Source organism: Aythya marila (genome assembly GCF_965140915.1).
Source record: "Aythya marila genome assembly, chromosome: 3".
NCBI lineage: Eukaryota > Metazoa > Chordata > Aves > Anseriformes > Anatidae > Aythya > Aythya marila.
The window spans coordinates 114,012,118-114,025,178 of record NC_139044.1 but is presented as its reverse complement, the minus strand read 5'-3'; the positions used below and the strand labels follow the sequence as shown (position 1 = coordinate 114,025,178).

At 40.3% G+C, this 13,061-nt stretch overlaps 1 protein-coding gene across 2 annotated transcripts in view; it reads right to left on the bottom strand.

Moving 5' to 3' along the window:
* RUNX2 (RUNX family transcription factor 2) overlaps nucleotides 1–13,061 on the bottom strand; it is a gene marked incomplete at both ends in the record, with an annotated part of 157,107 nt that overhangs the window by 140,442 nt on the left and 3,604 nt on the right. For both annotated transcript variants that reach the window (XM_082758108.1, XM_082758109.1), the window contains 2 exons: nucleotides 3,342–3,446; nucleotides 9,070–9,226. In XM_082758108.1, the coding sequence (XP_082614234.1) occupies nucleotides 3,342–3,446; nucleotides 9,070–9,226 (262 nt within the window). The remainder of the gene's footprint in view (nucleotides 1–3,341; nucleotides 3,447–9,069; nucleotides 9,227–13,061) is intronic.

Here is a 13,061-nt window from a genome sequence, read left to right as displayed (position 1 = left end):
AGGCAGCTCTGCTGGATAAGGTCTGTATATGGCAGAAGTTTTATACGGGATATGAGGAGAAAAATAAATATCTGCAGGATTTCCCAATGATTCCCAAAAATCTTATACAATCCAGTCTCTTGACTCCATCATTCAGAATGCAATGCGCTGTCTCAGTTCAGCACAGACACTGTGCAACACAGTACATGTCCCTCTTTGGTAATCTAGATAGACTAAAATAATTCTAAAAAGAAAAAAAATATATCTTTTCCTGGGAGTAACTGTCAGTATACCTTTTCTCACATAGAAATGGGTAGGTTTTCCTAGCAGAGCAACCTGACATCACTGTCTCTATTAAAATATTTTAAAATAATAATAGAGAGGTAATGCAGCAAGCTTCTACAAGCACACGTTTAATACAACTAAATGGCATTTACATTAAGAACCTGACTTCCTGAAGTGCTGAGCATCCAAAATACCAACTGGAGTCACTGCATGCCATGACTGTTCAGTGTGCTTAATGTCAGGCTCTAAATGATTGTGATATCTGTCATTGTCTTGCTGCTGCTCCTGCTGCTGCTGGAAAACATGCAGCATTTATTTGCTCGAGTCAACTTGCCAGCAGAAGGTCAAAGTGCTTTGCCTATAAACAAGCCTTACAAATTCATGATCTTAAGCATGATGTCATGTCTTAAAATGATAAGCTGGCAACAAAGTAAATGACATTTTGTAAAGACGTGCATAATTTTATGTTTACGCTACTTAGAATGAAGGTTCTAATAAGTCATTGGTTGTGTTCCTTTAAAGGGAAGTTTTATAACTGAGATGAATCACAACTGCAAAAGATCAAAGTTAAAAAACATCAATGATGCCATGGGGTACTTTTTAATCTTGTAATGAATGATGATCATGTGCTCTTATGAAGTTGGTCCAACTGCCAACGCCAGATGTGTATATTAAGAAAAAAGTTGTTTGTGATGTGACAGCTCTGGTTGAGCTGCCAGAGAGAAGAAAACTCGGATAACGTGCTTGAGATGTCTGCGTGAAATACAGATCCTGGCAGAGAGGGGCACTATTTGCCGATACATAATTTGTTAAGAAAAACACGTTTGCTATCAGAGCCTCTTGTAGGCTTGAATTCCTCCTTGCCTCCAACCACCTAATTTTCCTTTTGCAATGTAAATGCCAGATACACTTCTTGAATGATTGCTACCACAGAGTAATAAATCTACACGAGTGTAGGGGCTCCCTGAAGAAAGCAGAACTTCAGTGAAACTCCCACAGTACTTCTAGAGCTACACTTTCCCTGAAAACTCAGTTTAAATAGATGGTCATTCTAGAGGCATCACAGATGATGGCATCCAGCTGAAATGACAGAACTTGAAGAACCAAACTGACTCCAGCACAGAACTTCAATATATAGCTGAAATACTAAGATTCAAGACTCCTTAAAAAGGGCTTTCTCAACAAATAAATAAAGACAGCAAGAAGTCCAGACAGAAAGTTCATCTGGACTACAAGAATTGATTTTGTATGTTACTAGGCATTCCTAGCTTCAGCTGAAATCCATGGCAATAGCAGATAGGTATCATGTGCAGAGACTTTCTTTCAAGACTAACCTAAAAAACTCAGGCAGAACATGGAAATCTTATGAAGTTATATTAACATGGCCTCACTTTTAATCCACAAAGCCTCAGAATGGTTTAATCCCAATCTAAGGACTAACTGCAGGTTCCCTTTCTGTGCCACACCGAGTAGCCCACGCTGTACCATTTTCAAACCACTCTGCTCTGTCACAGCATTTTTTAATCTCTGCTAGGAGATTTCCTCTCCTGGAGATACCTCAACACCTGAAAGCAGCTCCAAATGGAAAAGGCTAAATGACAGGTAGCTTATTCTCTGGGTTTTACACCGTGAATGCATTTTGCTCAGTGTCTCCAAGCAAGCTGCATGTGACAACAGTTGTGGGTGAACATCAAAAAGGGTGCTGCTTCAGCAAGGGAGGGACGGCAGAACAAAAATCCCCTTGCTGGGACAGACAGACACCTCGGATGTCAGTGGGCAGCAACACAAGTATCTACGGAATGAGATGCATCCACAGCTATCTGCTTTCCCTTATCTGTTACTCTAGGTGAGACACTACAGCCGGGCAGCTCTTACAGAAGGCATTTCAGTGGCAGAGGAGATGGCACCACAGCGTGTATTAGCACGAGAAATACTTCACTGTGTGAATCCTCTCTACTTCTGTCTTTGTGGTATTTCAGCTAAACTCCCTGAAAGCTCCTTAAAGGTCTCATTTGTATGTGCAGATCAAAGGCAAAATAATTATTTGAGATGCTTCCATTACAGGGATTTTTTTAAGTGTGGTTATTCATCAAATAATTCTTAATCTCTACATGTAATTTAAATACAGCTATACCTAGGTAATCCAATCAATTTAGAAAGAGTTGTTCTAGTCAGATTAAGAAAAAACTGGCTCAGCAGTGATATCCATAAGATTTGAGACTGGTTACCAGCTAAATGTGTGAGACAGAGAGACAAACCAAGAAATCATGATGGATTAACCAGACTTGACTGTATCTAAAAGCAAATGCCATCCACAAAATTGCTGGAACATGGCAAAACACACTTGTCATAAAAATGTAGCCAGTAATCATTGCAAATATATTCTTAGTAAATTAGAAAGGTGCACTGCTATGAGGTGAACATGCTGGGTGAAAATCTGATGGACTATGCTTAAATTAAATATACTTTCTGTGCACAAATAAGAAACAAAGATCATGCTGTTTATACACTGCTTTCATAGCTTTCTTTGGCCCCCAGGGTTTTGTGATGAGTCCACAGCCGAAAACCAATTTCAGGTATGATGAGATTAATGAGGTACATTAATTATCTGATGGCAAAAGAATTTAAGGGCAAACAAAAAGGCACTATATTATATATTTTCTCTCTGTGCTAGGACTGATCCTGTAAGATCAGTCTGCTATTGTGTTCTAAATGTCTCCAGTTTGAAGCTTATGGGAGTTTAGGGAATTCAGCATGTTGCAGGATTGCATCTATTATGCCTAAATCAGATTATATATAAATACCGTGGGTTTAGTTCTCATTTACACTGGCAGATAATGTATCAAGACCTTGATGTGAATGAGAATCAGGTTTGTGATTGCCCAAATTCAGCCAAGCACTTAAGTGTGTGTTTAATGCAAGTATGTGTGTGGTCCAATAGACTCCAAATTAAGCATGCGCTTACAGATTTTGCTGAGCAAGGCCCAGTGTTTGACAAAGATATATATTTCATTTATGGGTCTCTGTTAAACAAAATTAAGCAGGCGTAAGTGTAAAAATAAGAGCATAATACTCACTTCTTGGCTCCCTTGGCCCATCCACTGTAACCTTTATAGCTCTGTGGTATGTAGCGACTTGGGGGGGATTTGTCAGGACAGTTATTGTCAAAGTAAAGCTCTTCCCTACAAAGGGAAAAAAACAACAAGGAATGAGTGATTACAACATGAAAACAGTCACATGCATGTTCAGTAAAGAATCAGAGACGTTTAAAATTATTCCCTGTCGTTACCACAATCGTGAAAATTAAAAACATAACTGACCATAGGAGTTTTCCTCCCCTTCAGTTTTACTCTATGTCAAGAATATGTCCATGTGTTGACAATCTAAATGTTCCTTATTTAATAATGGGTCATCATACAATGACAGAACAAAAGTGATTCACTGCTGAGGACAAGCCAAATTCTTTTCTGTATTGAAAGTGGTGTAAATCCAAAGCAAGTCAGATAATTTAAAAATTTACTCCAGTTTTGCAGCTGTGTGACAGAGAGCAGAATGTGGCCACATGTTATTTACTTCACACAGCTTTATCATTTCATTTGTTTGACTCGACTACAATAAGATGAGGAAAGACTGTATTTTCCTCCTGGGAGTCATTTTAACAGGGAACCAGTGTCTCCTGTCCTTCATATGCCAGGGGTAATATAAAGATATCATTATTACTGGAACAGACTTTTTTCTTTACATATATTCCATCTATTAAACACTAAGAAAGCCCTCAGTTTTCCAAAGACAGCAAGAAAGCCCTTTGTGCACACATGCTTCCCTCCTAAGCCTGCATCTTTACTTTTCAGAGCTCGAATTCACACAGATATTGCACAAGCTCATCTGGAGCCTTCGGCTGAATGAAAATGTTAAAAATAAATAAATGAGCTGAGCTGAGTGAGCCCGAGCGCACATTCTCACAAGCCACTGGCCTCCGTTCGGGGGACTCACTGACAGTTGTAATCTGTTAGATATGCAACGGTTAGTCATGTCAGATAGTCAAAACTGAAAACTGTTTCAAGACAGGAAAAGGTGGGCGTATAACAGTGACTCAATAAAAGTCAGCAATCTTGGGCCTTCTTGCTCGTTTAAACTGCTACTTTACCAGACTCTTAAATATTTTTTTTCTTTCTCTCTGTCTATGTGCATTTTTGTTGCCTGTGCTTTTCCTCTTGTTGAACTCCAAAGGCATTTGATCAAGACACAAATCTTCAACAATATGTAGCAGCACAAACTTAATGCAGTTTTTTCAAGCCTAATATAGAACAGCTTATATAAAAGGCATAATACAGAACAGAGCTTTGGCTGTCAAATCTAGTAATTGGTCTTTCTTTCTGGTCCAAGCTGTATATATGCCCCAAACCTGCCTGAGACATGCATCATTTATTATCCAGAGTGCGACTTCAAAACGTCTTGGCTATATTTTTCACAAATCAAAATGTGACAAGGATTTTTTTTTTAAAGGAAATATAACTGTCACTTGGGAGTAAAGTGATTTTCCAGGTTTAGCTGTGCTCCAGCTGCACCCACCTCTCTGTGAGAGTGGAGGTCAAGACGCTGGCAAAGGTGTAAAAATCTCAAGAAGGCTCAGTTCGGCCTCGGATGCCAACAGAGATGCATGGCTGAAGGTGGCTCCCCCCAGTTCCATGGGGAAATGGGTTATTTCACACAACTTTTCAGAATGGCCACCACGGGAGAGTAAGGTGTTTGTAGGATGTCCAGTCTTTCAGTCCTGCCTGTCCTCAGCCCCCCCATTTAACCTGTTTCTTTTGTTGGTGTCGGCATGCACACAGGCAGAGCTCAGACGTACAGCAGCTTCCCTAATGAAGCATACAGTGCCTGCATGCCTGCTTGTTTAGGTCTGAAAGGCTCTGAGCCTTTTATCCCTATCCAAGCAGGAATTCAGCCTATTGCCTGGATACCTATAAATTCACCAGGGACAGACTCAAGGCCTCCGTTAGCACCAGCCTATCGTGTCAAAGAGCTCGTATGAAATCATACTATGCCGCCACGCAGACCACAGTTACCCATATAAAACGGGTAGAATACTATTGGCAGCTGCCAAAGATGCTAAAGGGATTTTCCATACACCTCGGAATGAAGAATTTGGCCTTCCAACGCTACCGTTCCTACTTCTGTGCCAAATTAGTACTGAAGTCTATTACAACTAAAAATTAGCCCAGCAAAACATACTATTTCAAAGACCCTGTAAACTCATTCTGTAGAAAAGCACTGCAAGGTTTTCTGCACTAAATATATCCTCGGATGATACAGCAGCCAGCAAATACACGCTCCTTCATAAAGAGCTGCGTTTCGACCTCGCCTATGAGTACTTCATTACTGCCTCTCAGCCAGCCCAAGTTGAACAGGTAAGCACCTAATTTGAAAGGGAAACTGGTTTTGTTCCCTAGCTGGTATTCTAACACACAGAAGCATTAATGAAGTAACATTCATGAAGCCCCACCGCACTCAGTAAACAATACATCGCTTTATTGCAGGGCGCTGCACAGCCCTGCCAGCACGCTCAGGTTCCAGAGCTTTCAAGAGATGATTTACATATTACAGGATTAAGAACAAAATAAATTTTTAAGGTCACACGTTTCAATGATGCTTATGCTTTCCACAGATAGATGTAACTGATTTCACAGATATCCTTCCTCCGCTACGAAATCCTTTAATGCACTTTTTATCGTTTGCCTTTATGCCCTTAGTCATTTCAACTATCCACTTTCAGAAGCTGAAGACTAATTGTAGTACTCTTTTATTAAATTCCCTATCCAAGCAGGCATCTGGCACTATTGCTTTAGTGTGTCTAAACTGTGCATTCTTTGTTATTCACACATGTGAGTCTAGCCGACACAGAAAAGGACGAGATGGACATATGTTGAAGCACAAGGCAAAAAACAGAAATTAGCTTGAAAGGAGACTCAGCAGCTTGTGTGTGTTGCATATTTTTTCAGTTAGATACTAATGTGATTAAAGTATCAGGAGACAACAAAATTAAAGTTATGATCCCCTGCTTATTGAAGACAGGAATTCTTTCTTCTCTGCGCTGTGGATCAGGCTTGTAAAAGTGAGCTACTGCCTCAAAACCACATACAAACAACTTCTGCATTCACATAAAGAGCTCTGGTTACTTATTCTGATGAATCCAGAAAGGTGTTTAAGAGACATTATACAAACAAAAGCGTGAAGTCAGGGCTTCTGCCAGGCAAGCAGCATTAATATGTATAAAATTCAAGTTTCTCCATTGAGCCATGGGAAGCAAGAAAAAAACGTGGGAGAGAAGGTGAAGTGGTAAGTTGATGATTCAGACTTCACAATCAAATTTAGAGATACAGAGATCAAAGAGCAAGCTGTTTAGAAAGATGTAAATCTAAAGTCAGGAACAGGTGTGGATTAGCTTCTCGCCACCGAAAAAAATGATTTCTTTATTACTTTATTTTTCCTGTTCTACTTCACGACCTGCATCTACCGATATTTGTCTATGTAAGTAGCTTTCTCACTTCTGTTTGCAACTACTGCTTTCTTTCCTGCTATTTTAAGCGGAGTTATAAAAATCTATCATTAATGATAACTCTTTCTCCTTTTCTCTCTCTCTCTCTCTCTCCCTCTCTGTTCTAAGTCTGGAAGACAAGTCTGGACCAATTTCTCCATCCTGCCTCTGGCAGCAGAATGCAGCATTTCAGATCCTCCACCGAGTCCCGGCTGCTTCAAAGGAAAAGCCCTACTTTCTTCCGTTAAGATCATAAGAAATATAGGGGGAGGGGGTCAGCTCTGTTTGGACATAATTACACTTCATCAAAAGAAGCTTTCTTCATCTTCCATGCGTGAAAAGTCTGCAAGCAGTTAAGTCTGTCTTTTTTCTTCCTTTTTTTTTTTTTTTTAAATATAAAAATTGCTATTTGGGAAACTAGCCAAAACTCAGAAAGCCAATATAGTAAAACAGTGCACACCCTTTGTTTTTCTTTGAAGTCTCTTAAATAAATATGTTGAGGGTTTGAAAAGTACACTATCACTTTTCCATAGATTCTACCCAGATTGATCAGAGAAAAGTTCTATTCCAAATCTACTAGATACCAATATAAATTAAATTACTGGAACCAAATTTCAGAAGTTTTGTGTTTACATGTGTCTATATCTATAGCTACTGAGGTTGTAGGCTCTCTAGTTCATTTCCTATGTTTTAATAAAAAAGTATATATCATACATTTCAAATGAAATTCACAGATCAGAGGTAGTACATCATATCTCAGTTCTTTTTCAGCTCTGCTGAAATACTGATACACTGCTGAACTTTTACTGTAAGGCAAGCATTAGTGATGGAGCCAGGGAACCTTCAAACCTAATCCATCAGCAGAATAACAAAGCAGACTGTTTTTTCAAAGAAAGCAAGACAAATGGAAGAGGAAGGTAGCACCTTATCCAAAAGGGCAGTGAAGTCTGCATTTATACTGCATTACTTCTGCAGTAGTTATTCTGCATTTCGAGTTATTCTTTATTATCACTAATTTTCAAGTTGTAAAATAACAAATTGTTTAGCCAGGTTACTAAAATAAAAAAGTAGCCACTCAAGCCACACTTATGGAATCACTTTCACAAAACACCGGTAATTGTAAAAGCATTCTGACTGACTTAAACTATCTAGGCCTCTGTCATATGTTTGATTTTTTTTTTTTTTGACAAATGTTCTTTCCTTACTTAAGATGAATTACAACTGCTTTTTTTAAGGAATACTATTGTAAATTAGCTTTATTGCTATTTCCCAGCACAGACCGTTCAGCTTTTATTTCTTTGTTTCCCTCCATGCAGGGCCGGTTTAAAAATGAATAATTACTGTGAGTACGTAAAGCAAAAATATTTAGGTTGAAGCAAGGACTGATATAACAAACCCCTCTGAGGATTTCTGCAGCAAAGACTGAAGTGCCAGCTTCCTTCAAGCAATCCTTTCAATCATTACCTCAAATTTTAAGGCAGCTACAAGAATCTTAAATTCTTTTCCGACTCTCAGTGATTACAAAGGCTTTCTATAACTGCAGTGTGCTTCCCAGGTTACAGGAAGGTCCTGAACAGCTGGAGGACAATGACAGCACTCTAAATCTTCAAAAAAATTGAAAGTCACCCGCCCTGACATTTAAAGCAAAGGTTAAATTTCGTTCAAGCCAAAGCTTATAGCAATTCATAAAAAAGTCAGCCAGGTTACTAAAAAGAAAAGTAAGGCGTATCTCTGTGGGTCATATGTAGTTTGATTGTAAAGGGCAGGGAAGTCACTAGAAAGCTTTCTACCAATAGCTGTAAGCCCTTAAAGAATATAACCTATAGCACATGTGATATGCAAAACCGCCTTAATTATAGCTCTTCTGCAACGACTTCAGAAGAAGCTCTGCTGCTAAAGGGAATTCTGCGTCTCTCGTTACCGTGGCCTGAGATGCACTATCTGACTGTACAAAACTCATCACAAATATCCTCACTTTCTTCCACTTTTGCTGTTCAATTAGAATAGGGAACCAATGTATTCTGTGAATCATTTTTGTAAAACTGGTGTCTCAAAAATGAACAAAGACGCGGCAGAAAAACTTTGCGAGGGAGAAAAACACTTCACTTGGTTGGACAAAGTTTGCTGAAGCTTGCAAATAAAAGATGCATTCATAAAAGGCTGACAGCGATTTATTTACACGCTAATCTGTATTTCCTTGTGAAATGAGTCTGATGTCTAGACTTTTCTTTTGCTTCACTATGAACGCGTACAACGCAGTGGCCTACCTCTTCCACTTCTTCCCACAAATCGTAAGTCATTGAATCTGGCCACCTGGTTCTTCATCACGGCAGAAGCATTTCGCAGCTCTGCAGAGTAGTTCTCATCGTTTCCAGCCATGACAGTGACCACGGTACCATCGGGCACTTCTCCCAAGGCCACCACCTGTTAAAACGGGAAGAAAAACCACAGCTCGTGAGACAACCCTCGAAAACGCGTGTCGCCGTCCCAGCTTTGCACCCTGCCATGCTCATGACAAAGCTCTGTGGCAGCTTCTCCAGCCAACTGTGGTGAACAGTCATGTGTTAGCTGAACACAGAACAAAGTGCCACATCAAACAAAGAAACATCATGTATTGTCTCCCTCTCTCACAGCCTAATAGGGAGTTACTTCTTTGTTACATTTCTTCTGAAACATTCAACAGCCTTATGTAGAGGGCCTGGTTTAATACTTCCTGAAGGCCAACTTTGTTCTCAGCAACCAGTGTGCAGCAAGAAAACACGAGGCAGGGCTCGTAGCCATAAATTACACACGAGAGCACATTTGAAATGGAAAGTCGGGGATTGCTATCAGCAGCCACAGCACTCGGACTGGGTTGGTGGTGGTCAGGCCCAGCCTCCCAGCCTGTTGCCGCCTCACGGGGCCACCAGCAACACCCACGGACCCATTGCGACGGGTGGCACCGGGCACGGCTCGCAGCAAGCTGCGATGGAGCACTCCGTGGCTGCAAGTCAAGCTCTTCAGATGCAAGATGAAACAAAGGCTGCATTTCCTCGCAGGCATGTAAATCTTCAGAGCGCTCGCAAGAGTCGCGTGTGGTTAGCACCAGTACCCCGCTCAAATTCCAGGATGGGTGAGCAGAATAAATTAAAGTGTTTCTCCCTACGTTGCAGCTCCCTGATAGTCCCACTTCTATGCCTCGGCGGTTCTGTAGTGCTCTAACCTATGATGAGATAAATACCCCAGAGCGGACAGCCACTATATTTTAATGTGAAAACACCAGCGATACCTAAGTTATTACCACACTGTTACTTTTTAAAGCAAAAACAAAGTTAAACAGGAATACTAAGTTACTAGGAAGAAAATATACACATTTCTTCACACGGTATAAAAAAAAAATAACAACTCCACAGAAGTGGAAATAATTTCCTGTTGCCCAGTTAACTAATACTGATGCTAGAAATGCATTTACAACAAAAAGAGGTCCACAAATACTGCACAGCTGAGCTGCAACTTCAAAAAAAAAACCATAACTTTGAGACACAAAACCTGTTCTTTTGCAATTTCTACCAGTTTACATGGTGAGCTATGACTTTTTATATAACTCATTTTATTCTGTCTCCTGAAATATGCATGACATTTTGTCATAAGCCCTGCTTGAAATGTTTTTCCCATAAATGATCATGCCTGAAACTAATAATTGAAGGTTGCACTGTAATATTAATTAAGTAAAAAGAAAGAGTTCTGAATATATATGGAGAGCATTGCATGGCCCAGTGCACTGTAAAGTGTTTCTACATGACAACAAAAATTAATGACAAAGGTATACAAAACCTGAAAACATTTAAAATAGACTGTGTTATTGAAAAATGGGGTTCATCTTCTTAAGGGAAAGCATAAAGCAAAGCTGACTGAAAAAAATAAAAATGGATTACCCCGATGCCTTTCTGTTTTTCCACAAAACACCAGGTAACACCACCCAAAACTGAAAACGGAGTCCTGCCACTAACTGCTGTGAGGTCTACATGGAAGGATTTGACTTTAAAGTGATTCAAATGTCCCTGAGCACGAAAACACAAGAGCCACCTTTGTGGATAAGATCTGAGATGCCACCAGCTCCCTGCCTTGGGTCTGACAGCAACCAGGTCCGAGGGCTTCAAAGCGAGGTGTAAAGAATCCCACTGGAGGCAAATGGTAATCACATCACCAATAATCATCGGCTGAGCAGAGGGGTTGAGTCGAACCCTTAATAAATGGCTATCAGCTTAAAGTTTTAAAGTAAGGGGCTGCTTTTAAAGCGCTCCCTTCTCTGTGATAGTGTGCTAACTCTGGGCACTCTTGTTATGCACATTAACACCCAGGGTGGTTGCAACCTCTGCTTTTTTATTTGTCACAAACAAAAAAATCGCATTAACTCCAGAAATGCAGAGAAACCGAGAGCACAGGAGGAAGTGCGAGTCTGTCGGGGGCCTCGGAAGAGGGAGTGAAATGACTGCAGCCCCTGCTCACCTCCGGCTGCCTAGGAAGCTGGGGCACGCAGCGGGCAGCCTGCAGCACCCCTTGGCCCCAGCTGCATCCCCTGGGCAAGAGGAAGAGAGGCGAGCGGGACTCAAAGCCTCTAAAAAGGCCCTTCTGCACCCCTGCCGGTACTTCTCACAGGTTTCTTTCCTAGCTTTCCTCTGTCGATGCTGGTGCAGTTTGGCAGCCCAGGCAGTGGTGTGGAGCTGCACGTGCCGCTGCCGGGCTCGCTGCACTATCACGCCTGATTGAGGACCGCATCCCGGCTGCAACGCACTGGCTGCTGATGCAGCATGATGCAACATCTCCGGGAGGCTTACGAGGAGAGGGCTGGAGGAAAAGGCGAGCTGAGATCAGGGGTGAAAACACACAACTTCAGCTATTAAAAGAAAGTCCTCTTACACAAAAAGCTCCCCTGCTATGTTACGGGAGTAAGATGTTTGTAATTTTCCTACTTTCGTGTCTTTTTCTGTCACGAAATACCAGAAGATTACTGCACGTGTAAATAACAGCACTGTCTAGAACAAAGCTTCTTCGCAAAACAAATTTGAAACCCGGGGAAATATAGATCACTGAGAATTTTAAAATGTAACTTTACACATTGAAAGAATTGCATAAACCTTGATTTGGTGATTTTATGCCATGTCTCAATCGAAAATTTTTTGAATATTCATAGAAAATGGATTGCAAGTGCATTGTGAAATGAAAAAGAACTAAGTAAAAATTTAAAGATGAAAAGAGCCACAATGCAAGTATTTTACCTATTCTTCAAACATAAATACCTCCATCATTTCATAGCATTCATTTTCCGTATCAAGCTACCTACACATTTTGATGATTAAAATTAATTTTGCTTTCTTTAAAACTCAACATGATACTAGAACTCAGACGAAACCACAAAATAAAAACAAACCTATTCTTACAAGTCGAAAATAACTATGTATTTTTTTTGCATAGCACAATTCTCATCTGGTCAGGCAACCTGTTTGCCCGTTTTCTGTCCAGAGGGATTGAAAATTGCCAAAGAATGTATCCTAAAAGATGGAAGCTATATGCACGAAGCAGAAATACTGAACAGGAGCAGGTACTAAGGCTTTCTACAGAGCGAAACGCTTGTTTCAAAAAAAAAAAAAAAAAAAAAAAGCTAGTGTACTTGCTAAATAGCTCCCCTCAGACATTGATACCTATCACTTCAATAACTCCTCTTGCAATATACCGAATTCAAACAGCCTCTGAATGTCAAATCTTCCGTAGTGAGAATGTCTTTTCCAGAGATTGCCAAAAGAGCATCTGATACTATTAAAAATATTTTAATGTTCTATAACTTAAAACAGAATAACTGATTTGCACTACTTTTTTGTTTAAAAATACACATCTGGGCTGACAATTTATACACCAGGTTTCAGCTTGAAGTTATTTAAAACAGCTGAGTTATAAAGTCTGAAAACTGGGGTTTGGAGTGGAAATGCTGACAGACCCTGAACTACTGTGGTGCTACTGGGAGAGATGGTATATATATACCTCACGTCAATTTTTTTCCTGCCTTTACGTTCACTAAGGTGCTTTACTGTTACCAGCCTCATGCAAGACAACGTCCAGAAGCCTCTCGTAACATCTAGGGTGGCAATTTGGGTCTTTATGACTTCAGTAAAACTCCCAGACAGCAGCATAAACAGAGGGCCAAATCCTGATGACTGTACGCAGATAAAGGGCGGCTGGCTATTAAGAAACATCAGTGAGTAAATATGATGTGGATCCCAGT